This window comes from Primulina tabacum, chromosome 1 (genome assembly GCF_025594145.1).
Source record: "Primulina tabacum isolate GXHZ01 chromosome 1, ASM2559414v2, whole genome shotgun sequence".
NCBI lineage: Eukaryota > Viridiplantae > Streptophyta > Magnoliopsida > Lamiales > Gesneriaceae > Primulina > Primulina tabacum.
This window is the reverse complement of record NC_134550.1, coordinates 11,685,333-11,699,603: the sequence shown is the minus strand read 5'-3', so window position 1 is coordinate 11,699,603 and position 14,271 is coordinate 11,685,333. Positions and strand designations below refer to the sequence as shown.

Here is a 14,271-nt window from a genome sequence, read left to right as displayed (position 1 = left end):
TCTACCATATAATTGAAATGGATAATGTTTGCTGAACTGTAAATTGTATTTTATTCTTTCCCACGTTAATGGAATCTAAAATAAATCTTAATTCTTGTTATAAAAAATGCATCAATTAAGTATAATTGTTCCTTGTATTCGAGTGGTTTCTCTCTGAAAGTTTCGTTTATATCGGTTGGGGTTATGTTATTTCAAGCAAATCAATTGAAGTACTCCAAAGAAAATTTTTAATCTAGTATCCTTTGGATAATTTATTTCGGCAGGGCCCTTCGAGTTCTTGTCATAGGAGGCGATAGGGAACAATGAGTCCAACATGATTTATGATCATTCATGGAAGACAAAACCATGTTATTCTTCATGTGCTTATGTTTCTCAAATTTTGCCAGCCATAACTCATCCACTGGCCTCTCGACCACTCAAATGGAACTACTTTCTTGAAATATTTGACATTTAAACATTCATCTATCTATATATACAACACATTTCCCAGTTCAAAACCATCAGCAATCATCAAAACACTGATCTTCCTCAGTTTCCATTTGCTTCACAAATCAAAGCATTCCTTTCTGAGTGTAAAATAACAATGGCTATTAGACAAATCCTTAGACGTTCTTTGTCAAGTGAAAGAAGATCAAATTCGGTTGATGTTCCAAAGGGACATTGTGCTGTTTATGTAGGGGAGAGTGAAAATAAGCAACGTTTTGTGATTCCACTATCATATTTGAACAACCCTTTATTTCAAGATTTGTTAAACCAAGCTGAAGAAGAATTCGGGTTCTATCATCCAATGGGCAAACTCACCATTCCTTGCAGCGAAGATTTATTTATTGGTCTCACTTCTAGATTGAGCAGAATATGATAATATGGAGTACTGTACTACATTTTAGAGAGTAGAATTTTGTATGCTTCCCTTTGGGGATTCTTGTCGATTTTCGATCTGTGTATATATACAATTGCAGATGATAAATCCTTGAAACAAAAATACCATGTGAAATATTTATTACATCACAATTTTTGCTTATACTCAGAAGCAATATTACTTTTACTTGCATTCTTTGATAGAAGACCGCAAGATCTCTGATATAACACCAACTTTTCACAACTTAAGCCAATAAATCTCAGAATTATCACAATCAAGATAATATTGGATCTGATTCAATCCTCTTGTAATAAAGAGCTGAAAATCTCCTAATTTCTAAGATTTAGTTCACTCATCAAACCGAGCATATGTAACCGTACTCCATATGATCCACAAGATAATCAGAAAATTTTTAACGTCCGCGAATTCTGATAAAAGCAGAATGGTTGATACCAAAATTTCTCAGAATATGATAATGGTATTAGCAGATATGCACAAGTTGTGTAATTACCTCCAATTCCAATTATATCTGATAAAAAAGATCTTGGTTGTTGACATTATTTATCTTTTTTTTATGCCTCGTTCTTTGTGATAAAAGGGATACATATGATGAATGGGAAAAATTTATGAGCCTATTTTCAATAAACAAAATGTAATGCTTGAGGTTATCGTCTCATCCTTTGATTATTAAGGCAACCAAACATAACCCGAAAGTATATCTATATCAAATACCCTGCTAGAGGGAGTAATAGCAGACAACTGCGTGGGAAAACTTTAGTTTTGTAGATATCATCTTTAGATAAATTTAATTTGAATTTCTGACTAAAATTAAGCAGATTGAAAGAAAATAAAGAAAATTGTAGTTTGTTGCTGAAATTGGTAGGGAACAATGTCTCCAACATTGACTAGTGGTGATTAATGGAAGACAAAGTCATGTTGTTCCTCATGTGGCTTTGTTTTATCAAATTTATACAGCAACAACTGATCCACTCGCATCTCGACCACTCTATTTGAACTACTTTCTTGAACTGCATTTAATGGAAGACAAATTCATGTCATTCTTCTTGTGCTCTTCTTTATCTTGATTTTGGCCACTTCCCGGCTTCTGTGGACCACAATCTAGTATAAATGGCACTTGAATTTGTCTATATATGTTCCTCGCTTCCTAGCTAGCTTCAAGCCAACTAGCTAAGTACTCCTCAAACGCTTCCTATATATTCCAGTTTCCCGAAAACTTTTCACAGGATCATCTGATGTTCTGAAAGGATGCTGCATTGTTTATGTCGGGGAGAAACTTAAAGCTGTTGTAACTTATACGTCTAATCTCATATGCTCTGTGATTTTACTGTTTTCCTATTCGGTGAGTATGTCAAGATAAAACAGCAACCGGAACAAGTGTGCGGTGTGTCTTCTGAGCTTGTCACGTCCCTTATTTATACATGTCAATATCATCCGTACGAAAGGCCAAAGGTTGGTTGGGGCAGATGAAGCACCAAAAGCAGGGGCAAACGAAAGATCTCGAGGGCATGTGAAAGTTCTCAACCCGAAATTAATTAAAAAACAAAAAATAAAAGACGCGTACGTGAGAGAGCTTTTTGACCAATCATTTTTACACTTTCATAAATTGTAACACAATATAAACTTATATATACCATTTTATTTTTCCAATGTGCGACAAACCCACATTTTCAAATTTCTATTCACTAAAACCCATAGACCTCACAACTCAATACCATTAATCCAACAAAAATTCCCTAAATCTCTGAGATATATATGTGAGAATTGACATTTATATCTGGAGGCTTATCTTAACTCATTCAGACTGTACTGATAGCCCGTAAAGATCTGTACTGTGAACCAAACAATTCAAGGAATGGCTTCACGAAAATTGGTATTAATCTCTTAATTTACTCAGAAAGCAAAGAAAAAAAAATCATAAAATTCAATTCAAGAAATTGCTTGTTTAGTCTTGGTTGTAATTTCCCTTACTCTCTACGAAAGTAAATATTGCACATGGATGTTCCAAGTTTATGGCCCACTCTACTCAAATTCCTTTATCTGCAAATTTCAGTGGAAGTACATTATTCTTCTTTCACATTTATCAATCAAGACCTCTCAAAATTCGTTGAAGAGCAAACAAACAGCAAAAATCACCGTCGAGATTTCAAACTTAAATCGATTTATGGGGCCCAAGACTTCGTATAGAACTTATTAAATCAAGCATATAATTATGGTTCCATCTTCCTGTTTCTTGATTAGCAGATAACAATGTAAATCTTGGCGGGGTAACTTGAAAAATATTCAGAGTTCCAAGAAATACTTGAGAGGTGTAGGTTGTTGCAACATGAATTATTTGAGTAGGGTCGTATAAAACTTTGTGGCTGAAGGTGGGGGAAGATGATTTTGAAATGACAGATGCTTCATCATAATTATGATGATTTGAAGACAAATTCATGTGATTCTTCATGTGCCATGTTAGCTTTAACTTACGCCAGCTACCGTACTCTCTGGACCATTATCAAGATTTTAAAGGATAATAAATGGTCATGATATTCATCTATATATATTCCTCACTTCCAAGCTTCAAACCAACAACTAAGCACACCTCAAACACTTCAGATTCCAGTTTCCAAAAAAGATTTCACAGATTCTTCTTGTATTTCCTGCTCTTGCTTCAGCTAAAAACAATTTAATATAAGAAATGGGCATTCGACAAATGCTTAAACGATCTTTATCCAGTGAGAAAAGATCGAATTCAACAGGATCATTTGATGTTCCGAAAGGACATTGTGCTGTTTATGTAGGGGAGAGTGAATATAAGCAACGATTCATCGTTCCCATATCGTATTTGAATCATCCTTCATTTCAAGATTTTTTATGCCAAGCAGAAGAAGAATTCGGGTTTTACCATCCAATGGGTGGACTCACCATTCCTTGCAGGGAAGATTTGTTCGTTGATGTCACCTCTCGCTTGAGAAGAACATGATGTACTACTATCCATTAAGTTTTAGTCTTTTAGAGTAGAAACCAGTGTATATATTCATCGGGAAAAGATTCGAAATTATGAATACAAGAAAAATTTTGGTCATCAATGTGCCAATTTTTATTCAAATGCATTTCTTGTTCTTTTTTTTTTTTTTTTTTTTTTTTTTTTACTTTTTAGTATGAGTTATTTGCCCAGCACTCTGTAAGGTCTCACGCACAGAATATCAATATTTTAATTCTTAACTTTAATTCCGGGAACAAACCTAAGTGTATGGTCTGGTAGAATTTGGACATTCGGCTCGGAATGCATCATCTTTAACAACTTCGATCAGACTCCATAAATAGGAAGCCCAAGTGTATAGCACAAATGAGCTCATCTAAAGAAGGGTTGATTAAAATCAGCCTCCTAACTAATATATTTACTGCAATTTATAAATCCACGGTAAAATTTATTTTAGATTTCGTGTATGTCCAAAACAATAGCATACATTTTACAGTTCATCAAACACATCCATCTTAACGTATGCTAGAAAGTTAAGGCTCAATGGAGTGTTGGAGATTTAATAAATAAATTTATAAATCATGTGATTAAGTCTACATATCACAACACTTCTGGAATTCATGTCGAATTATCAGAAAATATAAATAATAGTAAACACGTACAGGAATCTATTGATTGATATAGCGTCAGAGTTATGAATCTTCCAAGACAACAGAGAATCGACCACTTTATTCTTGCCTTAGATGAAGAAATGAGAGAAATCTAGAATATGTGCACCGTATATATTTTGTGTTATTCTTTGTGCATTGGGGACCATAACCTTATATAAAAATAAATCTGAATTTTGGATGAAAAATTCGAAAATTCTAAATCCAAAGAGCATGAATTTATTCAGATTCAAATTCATAAATTTTTTTTAAAAAAAAAACAGATCTGAATCCATCAATACACAAAATTCTCATAATTCAATATGAACGTGGCTCTGATACCACTTGTTGGAGATTTAATAAAATAAATCTATAAATCATGTGATTAAATCCACATATTACAATATGTCAGGAATTCATATCGAAGTATCAGAAAATATAAATAACAGTAAATACGTACCAGAATCCATTTATTGATATAGCGTCAAAGTTATGGATCTTCCTAGACAATAGAGAATCGGCCACCTTAATTTTGCTTTAGATGGGGAAATGAGAGATATCTAGAATATGTTCGCAGTATATATTATGTGTTATTCTCTTTGCTTTATGGACCATAACCTTATATAACCTTAGCAGTATTCGACTCATCATATAATACTTAATTGAACTAGGTTTATACACATAACGTGGACTATACCAATTTATTTAAGACTTGTATAATATGGAGTAATAGAAACTTGTATACTAGTTAGGAGATTTTCTCTTTCGAGTCTTCATGACTATTGGTACAGGGACAAGACAAATCTTTACCATACGAAATATAAATGGAAGAATTTTTTTATTATATTCTGTCAGTTTTTCGGTTCAATATCTTGTTCGGGTTTCTTTTTTGGTTTTCAACCAAACATATACTGTGATCATATAGAGAGAATGGAATGGATATATCCGAATACAGATTTTTAAGAACTAAAAGTCCTGAATAATCGAGACAAAGAAATATGTCCTTTCGTCTCATGTGTTGATTATTAAAAGAATAATTCTACCTCCAAAACCAAATTTGTATAACAATTCTTACAATATAAAAAAATCAATACAAAAATTTCATTTATCCAAATCTCATGATAAATTCATAACAAAATCTCACTATATAAACAAAATCTCACGTTATAATTGTTATAAATATCGATATATGATATTTTTGTTATATTTTTAGGATCATTCTGGCTCTAAGTAGCGAACAATTTCCGGGGTGTAGCTTATTGCAACATGAATTATTTGAGTAGGGTCCCTCCAATAGCTTATTGCAACATGAATTATTTGACTCGGGTCCCTCCAAGACTGAGGCTGAAATGACAGATGCTTCATAATAATTTATGACGATTGGAGGACAAATTCATGTGATTCTTCGAGTGCTTTTGTTAGTTTTAATTTCCGCCATCCACCGTACTTCCACCTGCCTGTTTTTCTGGATCACTATCAAGATTTAAAAAGATAATAAATGACAATGATAACTAGCGGTAATAATACAATTTAAGTTTTTTAAATCGTATAATAATTTAAACATCACGTTTCAATTGATCTACCAAACATGGATATGAGATTTTTATCTGAGAGTTGAAAGCTAAAATTTGCAATTTCAAAAAAAAAACAATAAAATACAATTTTCATTTCAACAAATGTTCTCCATCTTACCGCATGGTTAAAAAATAAATACTTTATGATGGAGTAGTTCACTCATTAAATCAAGTACATCTCATGTTCTAGTTTCACACGGTCGTAACTTTGAGTGGCTGTTGCTGAAATTGGTGGGGAACAATGTCTCCGACGGGAATGACGGTGACTAATGCAAGATGAAATCATGTTACCCAGCCTTCATGTCCTTGTGTTTCTCAAATGTCTCTAGCTACAAACCGATCAATTTGCCTCTCCACCATTCGGTTATCTTAAAAAATCTCTATATAAACGGCACATTTCTGGTACGTATCAAACATATAAACAAATCATCACAAACTAACTTCTCTCAGCTTCAGGAAACTTAATTTCCTCCATAACTTTACCAAAATAATGGCCATTCGAGAAATTCTTAGACGTTCTTTATCAGCTGAAAGAAGATCATGTACCCAAGGGACATTTTGCTGTTTATGTTGGGGAGACAGAAAATAAGCAACGATTTGTCATTCCAATATCATATTTGAATGACCCTTCATTTCAAGATTTGTTGAATCAAGCAGAAGAAGAATTTGGGTTCAGTCATCCAATAGGTGGACTCACCATTCCCTGTAGTGCAGATATGTTTATCGACCACATCTCTAGCTTGAGAAGAGTATGATCATATGTGGGTTTTAACCTCACAGAGAGAAGTAGAAATTTGTAAACTAGTAAGGAGATTCTCTCTTTTTGGTCTAACCAGTGTATTGTTACTGGGAATGGTTTACTCCAAAATTATTCAGTATAAACATTTTTATTAACAGAGGTAGAAAACTACTAGCGTGCATCTTTTTTATTTTGTGATATGTTTTTATCGTGCACTAATCCTGATTTTGTTCATTAAAAACTGACCATTTTGTAAATGTGGAAGACTTCGTCCATAATGAATAGCATTTCATATTAATATTAAAAAGAAAAGGGAATCTACTTGAAAGTAACAATCCAAACAAAGAAACATAAAATGAATAAATGATGCATTTTTATCAGGAATTAATATAATATTCTTCATATATAATACATAATGTTGTTGATTAGGAGTCTATTTGAAAGTAACAATCCCAAATTTTCCTCAAAATACCTCGGTTATGTATTGAATTATATATGGCTAAAATCATGTAGAAGTTACACTTTTCGGTTGTCTCGGATTCGATGCTAAAGTATAGATGATTTGATAGCAAAAAATGAAATTTTTAGACAGTTCCAAGTGCCTCGTAGTATAGCGTCTACGATAGTTGCAACACCCTAGATTTGACGACGGTCCTCACTGTACTAAAACGGGTCTTTCCAGTGTGCTTATGTCCTTACTCACACGTACCCTAACAAATTTCACAGGGTTCACCCATATCAAATTGTCTCAAGTCAAGCACGTTTAACTTTCGAATTCTTATGTGATGAGCTCCTGAAAAGAATATGCACATTTTTTATATGAGTAGTACATATCAAATCTTTTAAGCACTCATCACCTGCACAGTCCCATACGTGAACAATTTTGAAATCTCTTTCAGTCCGGTGTGAGAGAAGTCTGTCAGGAGTCGCTCATTATCCGTGCAACCTCATGGCACCGGCGATCACCTTCCGCCCTCTTCGACTAAAGATGACACATGCCCACCAGCTTTCGCTTGGTTCGTCCCTGAACCAAATTATACTAAGACAAGTCGGCTCTGATACCAATAAAATGTCACATCCCGAGCCCGAGGTTAGTCGACACCGGCATTGATTACAACCACGCACTTGAAAACAAGCCTAATAGTACATTATTGTAAGGTCCTGTAATTAATTATCCGATAATTTGGCATAATTAGAATAATTATTGAGTCGTAAATTAAAATGATTATTTATGCCAAATAAATTCAAGAAGTGTGTTAAAAATATGTATTTTAGAAATATCGGAGAATTTAACGATATAAAATACATATAGAGTTTAAATAACACACGAGAGCAAAATAAATACAAACCAGGATAAATGGGCTTGAGTTAATTTTTTTGTGACCATTTATTACATTTATACATACATATACACACACACCTCATTTATAGAAAAAAGGAACGAGAGAAGAAAGGAAGGGAAAAGAAAGAAAAACTATTTCCCTCAACCCCTCCTCCCGCAATTCTTGTAGCAGCTACCGTAAAATCGTTATATCTCCTCCACCCCAAGTCGAAACTCAAAAATTCTTGAAAGGTTGCCTTCTTAACATCTTAAGCTTCGATTCAAGCCATAAATCACTAATTTTGAGCAAGGATTCGGGTGGATCGAAGCTGTTGTTCCGGTGCTCTGTTTTCTGCGCGAATTCTACCGGATTTGGGTGTCGTTTTTGTGTTGCTACGATTTTTACAACTTGAATTTATAGAAATGACCTAAACAAATCTTGAACTCAAAACTCCTAATGCTGACCACTACGATTCCCAAAACTCCTTGAACTCAAAGAACTAGAACCGGATTTCTTGAATTGCTTACCACGAGGGCGAAAAGATGTAGAACCAGATTGGCTGAACTGTTGCCTCCCAGACTGTTGGTGTTGGGTAGGAACTCAGTTACTACTCCTCTCTAAACTAGCATCAGCCCTTTTTGCTATTTCCACTGCTTCAAGATAATTCAGTGGCTTACCTGTAGAAATAAAAAGGTGCAGACGATCGTTCAATCCTTCAATGAAACTTTCAACAACAGCAACCTGGCTTACAGCAACATGAGAAGCATATCTCAACATAGCGTAAAAAGTATCAGCATACTTCGCAACTGACATATTACCCTCTTTCAAGTTATGAAACTCCGAAGCTTTAGAGCTGTAAAACGATGGAGGACAGTAACTCTCCTTAAACTTCAGCTTGAATATATCTTACGATGGAAAAATCCTCTGAACATCTAAGGTCATCAATGTTGACACGATCTTTCAACTGATGCACAGCTAATCTCAATCGATACTCTGAAAGATACTCAATCAGATCAAACAATTCCTCAATCTCAGAAATCCATAGTTCAGCTTTCTCAGCTCTCTCAGAACCACTTAATCGAGGTGGATGCATAGAGTGAAAACGGGCAACTAACCCATCCATCCGAAGCTGATCCGCAGCTTGCTCAACAAAAGTATCATCAACACGGACACGAGGTCTACCACGTCCACGACCACGACCACGACCACGACCCCTAACAACAGGAATCTCATCATCTCCTTTTATAACATAAGACATTTATAACAATTAGAATGGAAGTAAACAAACCATATAATCACATTTTCAAGTAGCAAAAGCAGGCGCAAAAACCATTTTTAGTGCCAAGACTCAAATGTCCTAGACTCTAGTTCGAGCGTATCCTAGTTTACGCTCTGATATCAAGATATGAGGCTCATTTACTCTAATGACAAGTAATTATCAAACAATAATTATTTGAATTAAATCTGCATCGGAAAAAGAGTTTAAATTACTTTAAAATGGACCTCAAGGCCTAGAAAAATTTCGACATGACCTCCCCGTAAGTGGGACATCCAAAAAAACCCAAGCAGTAGTTTACATCAAAATATACTCAAAACAAAAACCGAAGTCAAACAAGTCATAGATACGATACGATCAGTGCAACACAGAATGACAATTAAAACATAATTTATATTTTACCATCGTATGTTACTGAGCTCTAACATATCTATACCAACTTGACAAATCCTATTGAAAACTAAGTTTCAGAGTTTGACAAACTGTTCGAACCAACTGATTAATATAAATAACTGAACACGCGAAGCCGCAACTGAACTACGCAACTGAACGCGCAGCCAACTATCAGTAGTTGTATTCTTTACCAGCTATTGCCCAGCAGCTGATTCATCAGCTGAACACGTCATCAGTTATCGGGAACCGACAGTAGTACACAGCAGACTGTTACTTAGTGGAACGCCGCATTTCAGAGATTGCAGTGTACGGGTGTCAGAAGAATATTGACGTGGCAATCAATGGATATAAAGTTCAAATATATTTAATATTACCGTTGAGAGGGAAGCCTATAAATAGGTGAAGAGAGCAGCTGAAATATAACGATACCAACGCAACTATTCTATTCAAGCTGTTACGCTGCTGAAATCACTACGCATATCAAAAGCTCACTCTTATCAGTTATATCCGTAGCAATCAAGGCTACATTTACGAGCTCATTAGCACTTTGTAATCTTTGTTAGATTTATTCAGTTGTGCTAAGATCAGTCACGAACTATAAAAGCATTTTGTAACTAAGAGTTTCATTCTTGGTAGTGATAAGTCCAAACGGAAGTGGGTCAGTACAATTCTTGTATTCGATCAAAGTCTTTTAGTGGATATCCTATCTTTGTGATAGAAGGGGTGACGCGGGAGTTATTCAAGTCTCCGAACATCCAGAAACAAATCGCTGTGCACTTTACTTCTGTTATTATTTTCAGTCAGTTATTCTATCTTTCAGTCAGTTTATTTTTCGCAACTGCTTTCATCAGTTAAACTGATTGTCATTGATCGACGGGATACCGAGTGTCAGTTTGTAACAAAACTGAAACCCAATCTTTGAAAAATATTTATAATACGTGAGTGTTTATTCAACCCCCCCTTTCTAAACACTCATCACCTGTTAACCGATCCTTTCAAGTGGTATCAGAGCAGTTGTATCTCGTCTCAGAATATTTCTAATCAAAACTATTCATCATGTCTTCTTTCAATAAGATCCCAATGTTTTCCAGAGAGGATTTTGACGATTGCAAAATAAGAATGCAGGCTCACTTAGCTGCACAAGATGACGATATGTGGTACGTTATTACTGAAGGACCAATGAGGATTTTAAAAGCCAACACAGCTGTTGCAATAACTGATGAGGCACCACATGGAATAGAAAAGCCCAGAGATGAATTGACGACAGAAGATAAAAGAAAAGCTAATCTGGACAATGTGGCAAAGGACATACTGTACAAAACGCTGGATAAAATAACTTTCAGCAAAATCAAGATGTGTAAGACAACTAAAGAAATTTAGGAAAAGCTGATCCAGCTTTGTGAAGGAAATGAACAAACTAAAGAGAATAAACTTTCTGTTGCTGTTCAGAAGTTTGATAACATCAAGATGAAAGCTGGAGAATCGACGCATGAGTATGAGGAAAGAATCAGCTGTATCATCAATGAGCTGAATGCACTTGGAAAAGTGTACTCCAACAAAGAAATTGCACTGAAAGTAATTAGGGGTCTTCCCAATGAATGGGATGTCAAGACCATGGCAATGAGGGAGTCAAATTATCTAAACAAAGTTGAACTCCATGACCTATTCGCTGATCTGAAGACTTATGAATTTGAGCTTCAAACTAGAGAAGGAGAACCTTCCAATCCAGCAACCACAACTGCCTTAGCTGCTGTCAGAATAGAACCAACTGGTTCAGTCGAGAAGTCTGCTGATCAACTGAGCAATGAGGCCATACCATTGTTTGTCAAAAAATTTGGAAGATTTATGAGGAAGAGTCAAGAAAACTTCCAGAAGCAGTCTTAAAAGAACAATTCTAAAGAGGAATCAAATGCTTGCTACAACTGTGGCAAACCTGGTCACTTAATTGCTGACTGTCCCAAACCCAAGAAAGACAGTCAAGGCTCGACTGAAAGAAGGAAGAAATCATACGAGTACAAACGAAGATCCAAAGATGATAAGAAATCTTCCAGGAAGATGCATAAGGTGCTCTTAGCTGAAGATAGCAAATCTAAGTGGGCAGAAACTGACAGCGAGGAGTCAGAACCAGAAACCTCATGCAGTTCCAGTAATGATTAAGAAGAGGTGAAGTGTCTGATGGCTGATGATACAGAAGTGGAGTCAAGCAGTCAACAGGTATTTGACTTCAGCTCAACTGATTTCACTAGAGAAGAACTCATTTCAACTCTTCATGACATGGTTAATGAGTATCATAATCTAGCCTTATCTTTTGAAAAGGCTAGAGCAAAGCAAACTGATCTCATAGATAATAAAACTAAAACTGATGAATCAGTTGATGTGTTGAGTTTGAAAAGGGAGATTGTTGAGCTCAATGCTGAAAAAAAAGCAGGAATCAATCAATGATTCAGAAGATGATGCTTGAAAATTCTAAGCACACTGAGCTTATTCAGGCTTGGAACAAATCATCTGTTGCATTAACTGAGATGCAGAACTCACAGAAATCAGTTACTGATAAAACTGGTTTAGGGTTCAGCAACCAAGATGAAATGTCTTCCAATGATAATCAACCAAAACTGAATATGGATAAGGGGAAATATATTCACTTTGTTAAATTAGTTATGGTACAAGAACAAGCTGAGCCAAGTAAACTGGTTGAACAGCCTACTGAAAGTAAGAACAAGGCTAGAAGATATGGTATTGGTTATAGCCCAAAAATTTCAACTGACTGACGCAGTCAGTCATCAAAACGATTTAGCAAAAATTATTCAAATGACTACTCCAATTACTATAACAGCAAGCCAGTTCAGAAAAGATGTTGGCTGAACAATCAGTCGAACAAAGCTAAATCACATGTTGTCTCATCCGCACACTACACCAAGCACACACAAATCGAGAAAGATCATTTGGAATACAGCAACTGGACAGTCGGTCAGACTAATCAAAGTCTGGGTTCCTAAAGGACTAATCAGTTTAGGACCCAAATAGATATGGGTACCAAAGTTATATCTTGCGTGTGAGTGCAAGGTAACATGTACAAGCAAGGAATCAATTTGGTACTTGGATAGTGAATGCTCACGACACATGACAGGAGATGCAAACTTGTTATCTCAACTGATTAAGTACACTGCATCATAAAATCAGTTTTGGAGATAACTCCAAAGATAAAACTGTGGATAAGGGTAAGCTTATCCATGGTAACTTTATCATTAATGATGTTTTATTAATGAGAACCTGAAGTATAACTTGATTAGCATTAGTCAGTTATGCGATAATAGATTATCAGTTCAGTTTGACAAACATTCTTGTTCAGTCAAAGACTCAACTGATGAGGTCATCCTAACTGGCAAACGGTGTGGAAACACTTACAAAGTCAGTTGGAATGATCAACCTTATGCACTAGTTTGCTTTATTGCTTCCAAATATTCTAAAAACTGGTTGTGACATAAGAGATTAAACCACCTGAACTTTAAATCTATTGCATATCTGAGTAACCACGATCTTGTCACTGGTTTGCCCAAAATGGACCAAAGATAAAATTTGTTCAGCATGTCAGTTTGGTAAACAAGTAAAATCTTCCTTTAAAAACAAGGGCAGTAAACCTTCTTTCCGATGCTTAGAACTGCTACATATGGATCTATTTGGTCCAATACCAATCATGAGTTTAGGGGGGAATGAAATACACCTTGGTGATTGTAGATGATTTTTCAAGATTTACTTGAGTTATTTTTCTCAAATCAAAAGACCAAACTGCTGCACAACTGATCAAGCTTTTCAAGAGATTACTAAATGAAAAATCAGTTGGAATTGACAGAATCAGATCCGATCGAGGAACTGAATTCATCAATCAAATTCTTTCGAATTTTTTAGAAAATGCTGGAATTAAACATGAGCTCTCAGCAGCTAGAACTCCTCAGCAAAATGGTGTAGCTGAGAGAAGAAATCGGACCCTTAAAGAAACTGCTAGAACAATGCTTGCTGATTCTGGTATTTCTCAAAGGTTTTGGGCAGAGGCATTAAACACTGCTTGTTACACTCAGAACAGATCAATGATTAATAAGAATCAGTTGAAAACACCTTATGAGATCTGGCACGGACGAAAAAGTGTGGTTTCATACTTCAAAATATTCGGCTGCAGATGTTTTATACTCGATAATGATAAAAATCATTTAAAAGCCTTTTATGCTAAATCTGCAGAGGGAATATTTCTCGGTTATTCATCAGTTAGTAAAGCTTATAGAGTCTTCAACAAAAATACTTTGAATGTTGAAGAATCTATTCATGTTGTTTTTGATGAATCTGCACTAACTGTTAAGCCAACTAATCCAGTTGAGCTAGTTGATAGATTTACAGATATCAGTTTGGAAGATGGTGATGAAGAAGATAGTCATATCAATCGAAACATTCTTCAAACACCTGAACCAGAAGTGTTAGATTAA

The 14,271-nt window shown here is 35.3% G+C and overlaps 1 protein-coding gene and 1 pseudogene across 1 annotated transcript; both read left to right on the top strand.

Moving 5' to 3' along the window:
• The first annotated feature begins 3,006 nt into the window (after positions 1-3,006).
• On the top strand, positions 3,007-3,919 carry LOC142517932 (auxin-responsive protein SAUR21-like). Its single transcript, XM_075620460.1, has one exon. The coding sequence runs from the start codon at positions 3,561-3,563 to the stop codon at positions 3,843-3,845; it is 285 nt and encodes a 94-aa protein (XP_075476575.1). The 5' UTR covers positions 3,007-3,560; the 3' UTR covers positions 3,846-3,919.
• A 2,392-nt stretch (positions 3,920-6,311) lies between these two features.
• LOC142517929 (auxin-induced protein 15A-like) lies at positions 6,312-7,003 on the top strand (annotated as a pseudogene).
• The last annotated feature ends 7,268 nt before the right edge of the window (positions 7,004-14,271 follow it).

What these genes read in the sequence shown, in the direction of transcription:
- LOC142517932 (XM_075620460.1), top strand. Translation starts at nt 3,561, where the DNA reads ATGGGCATTCGACAAATGCTTAAACGATCTTTATCCAGTGAGAAAAGA.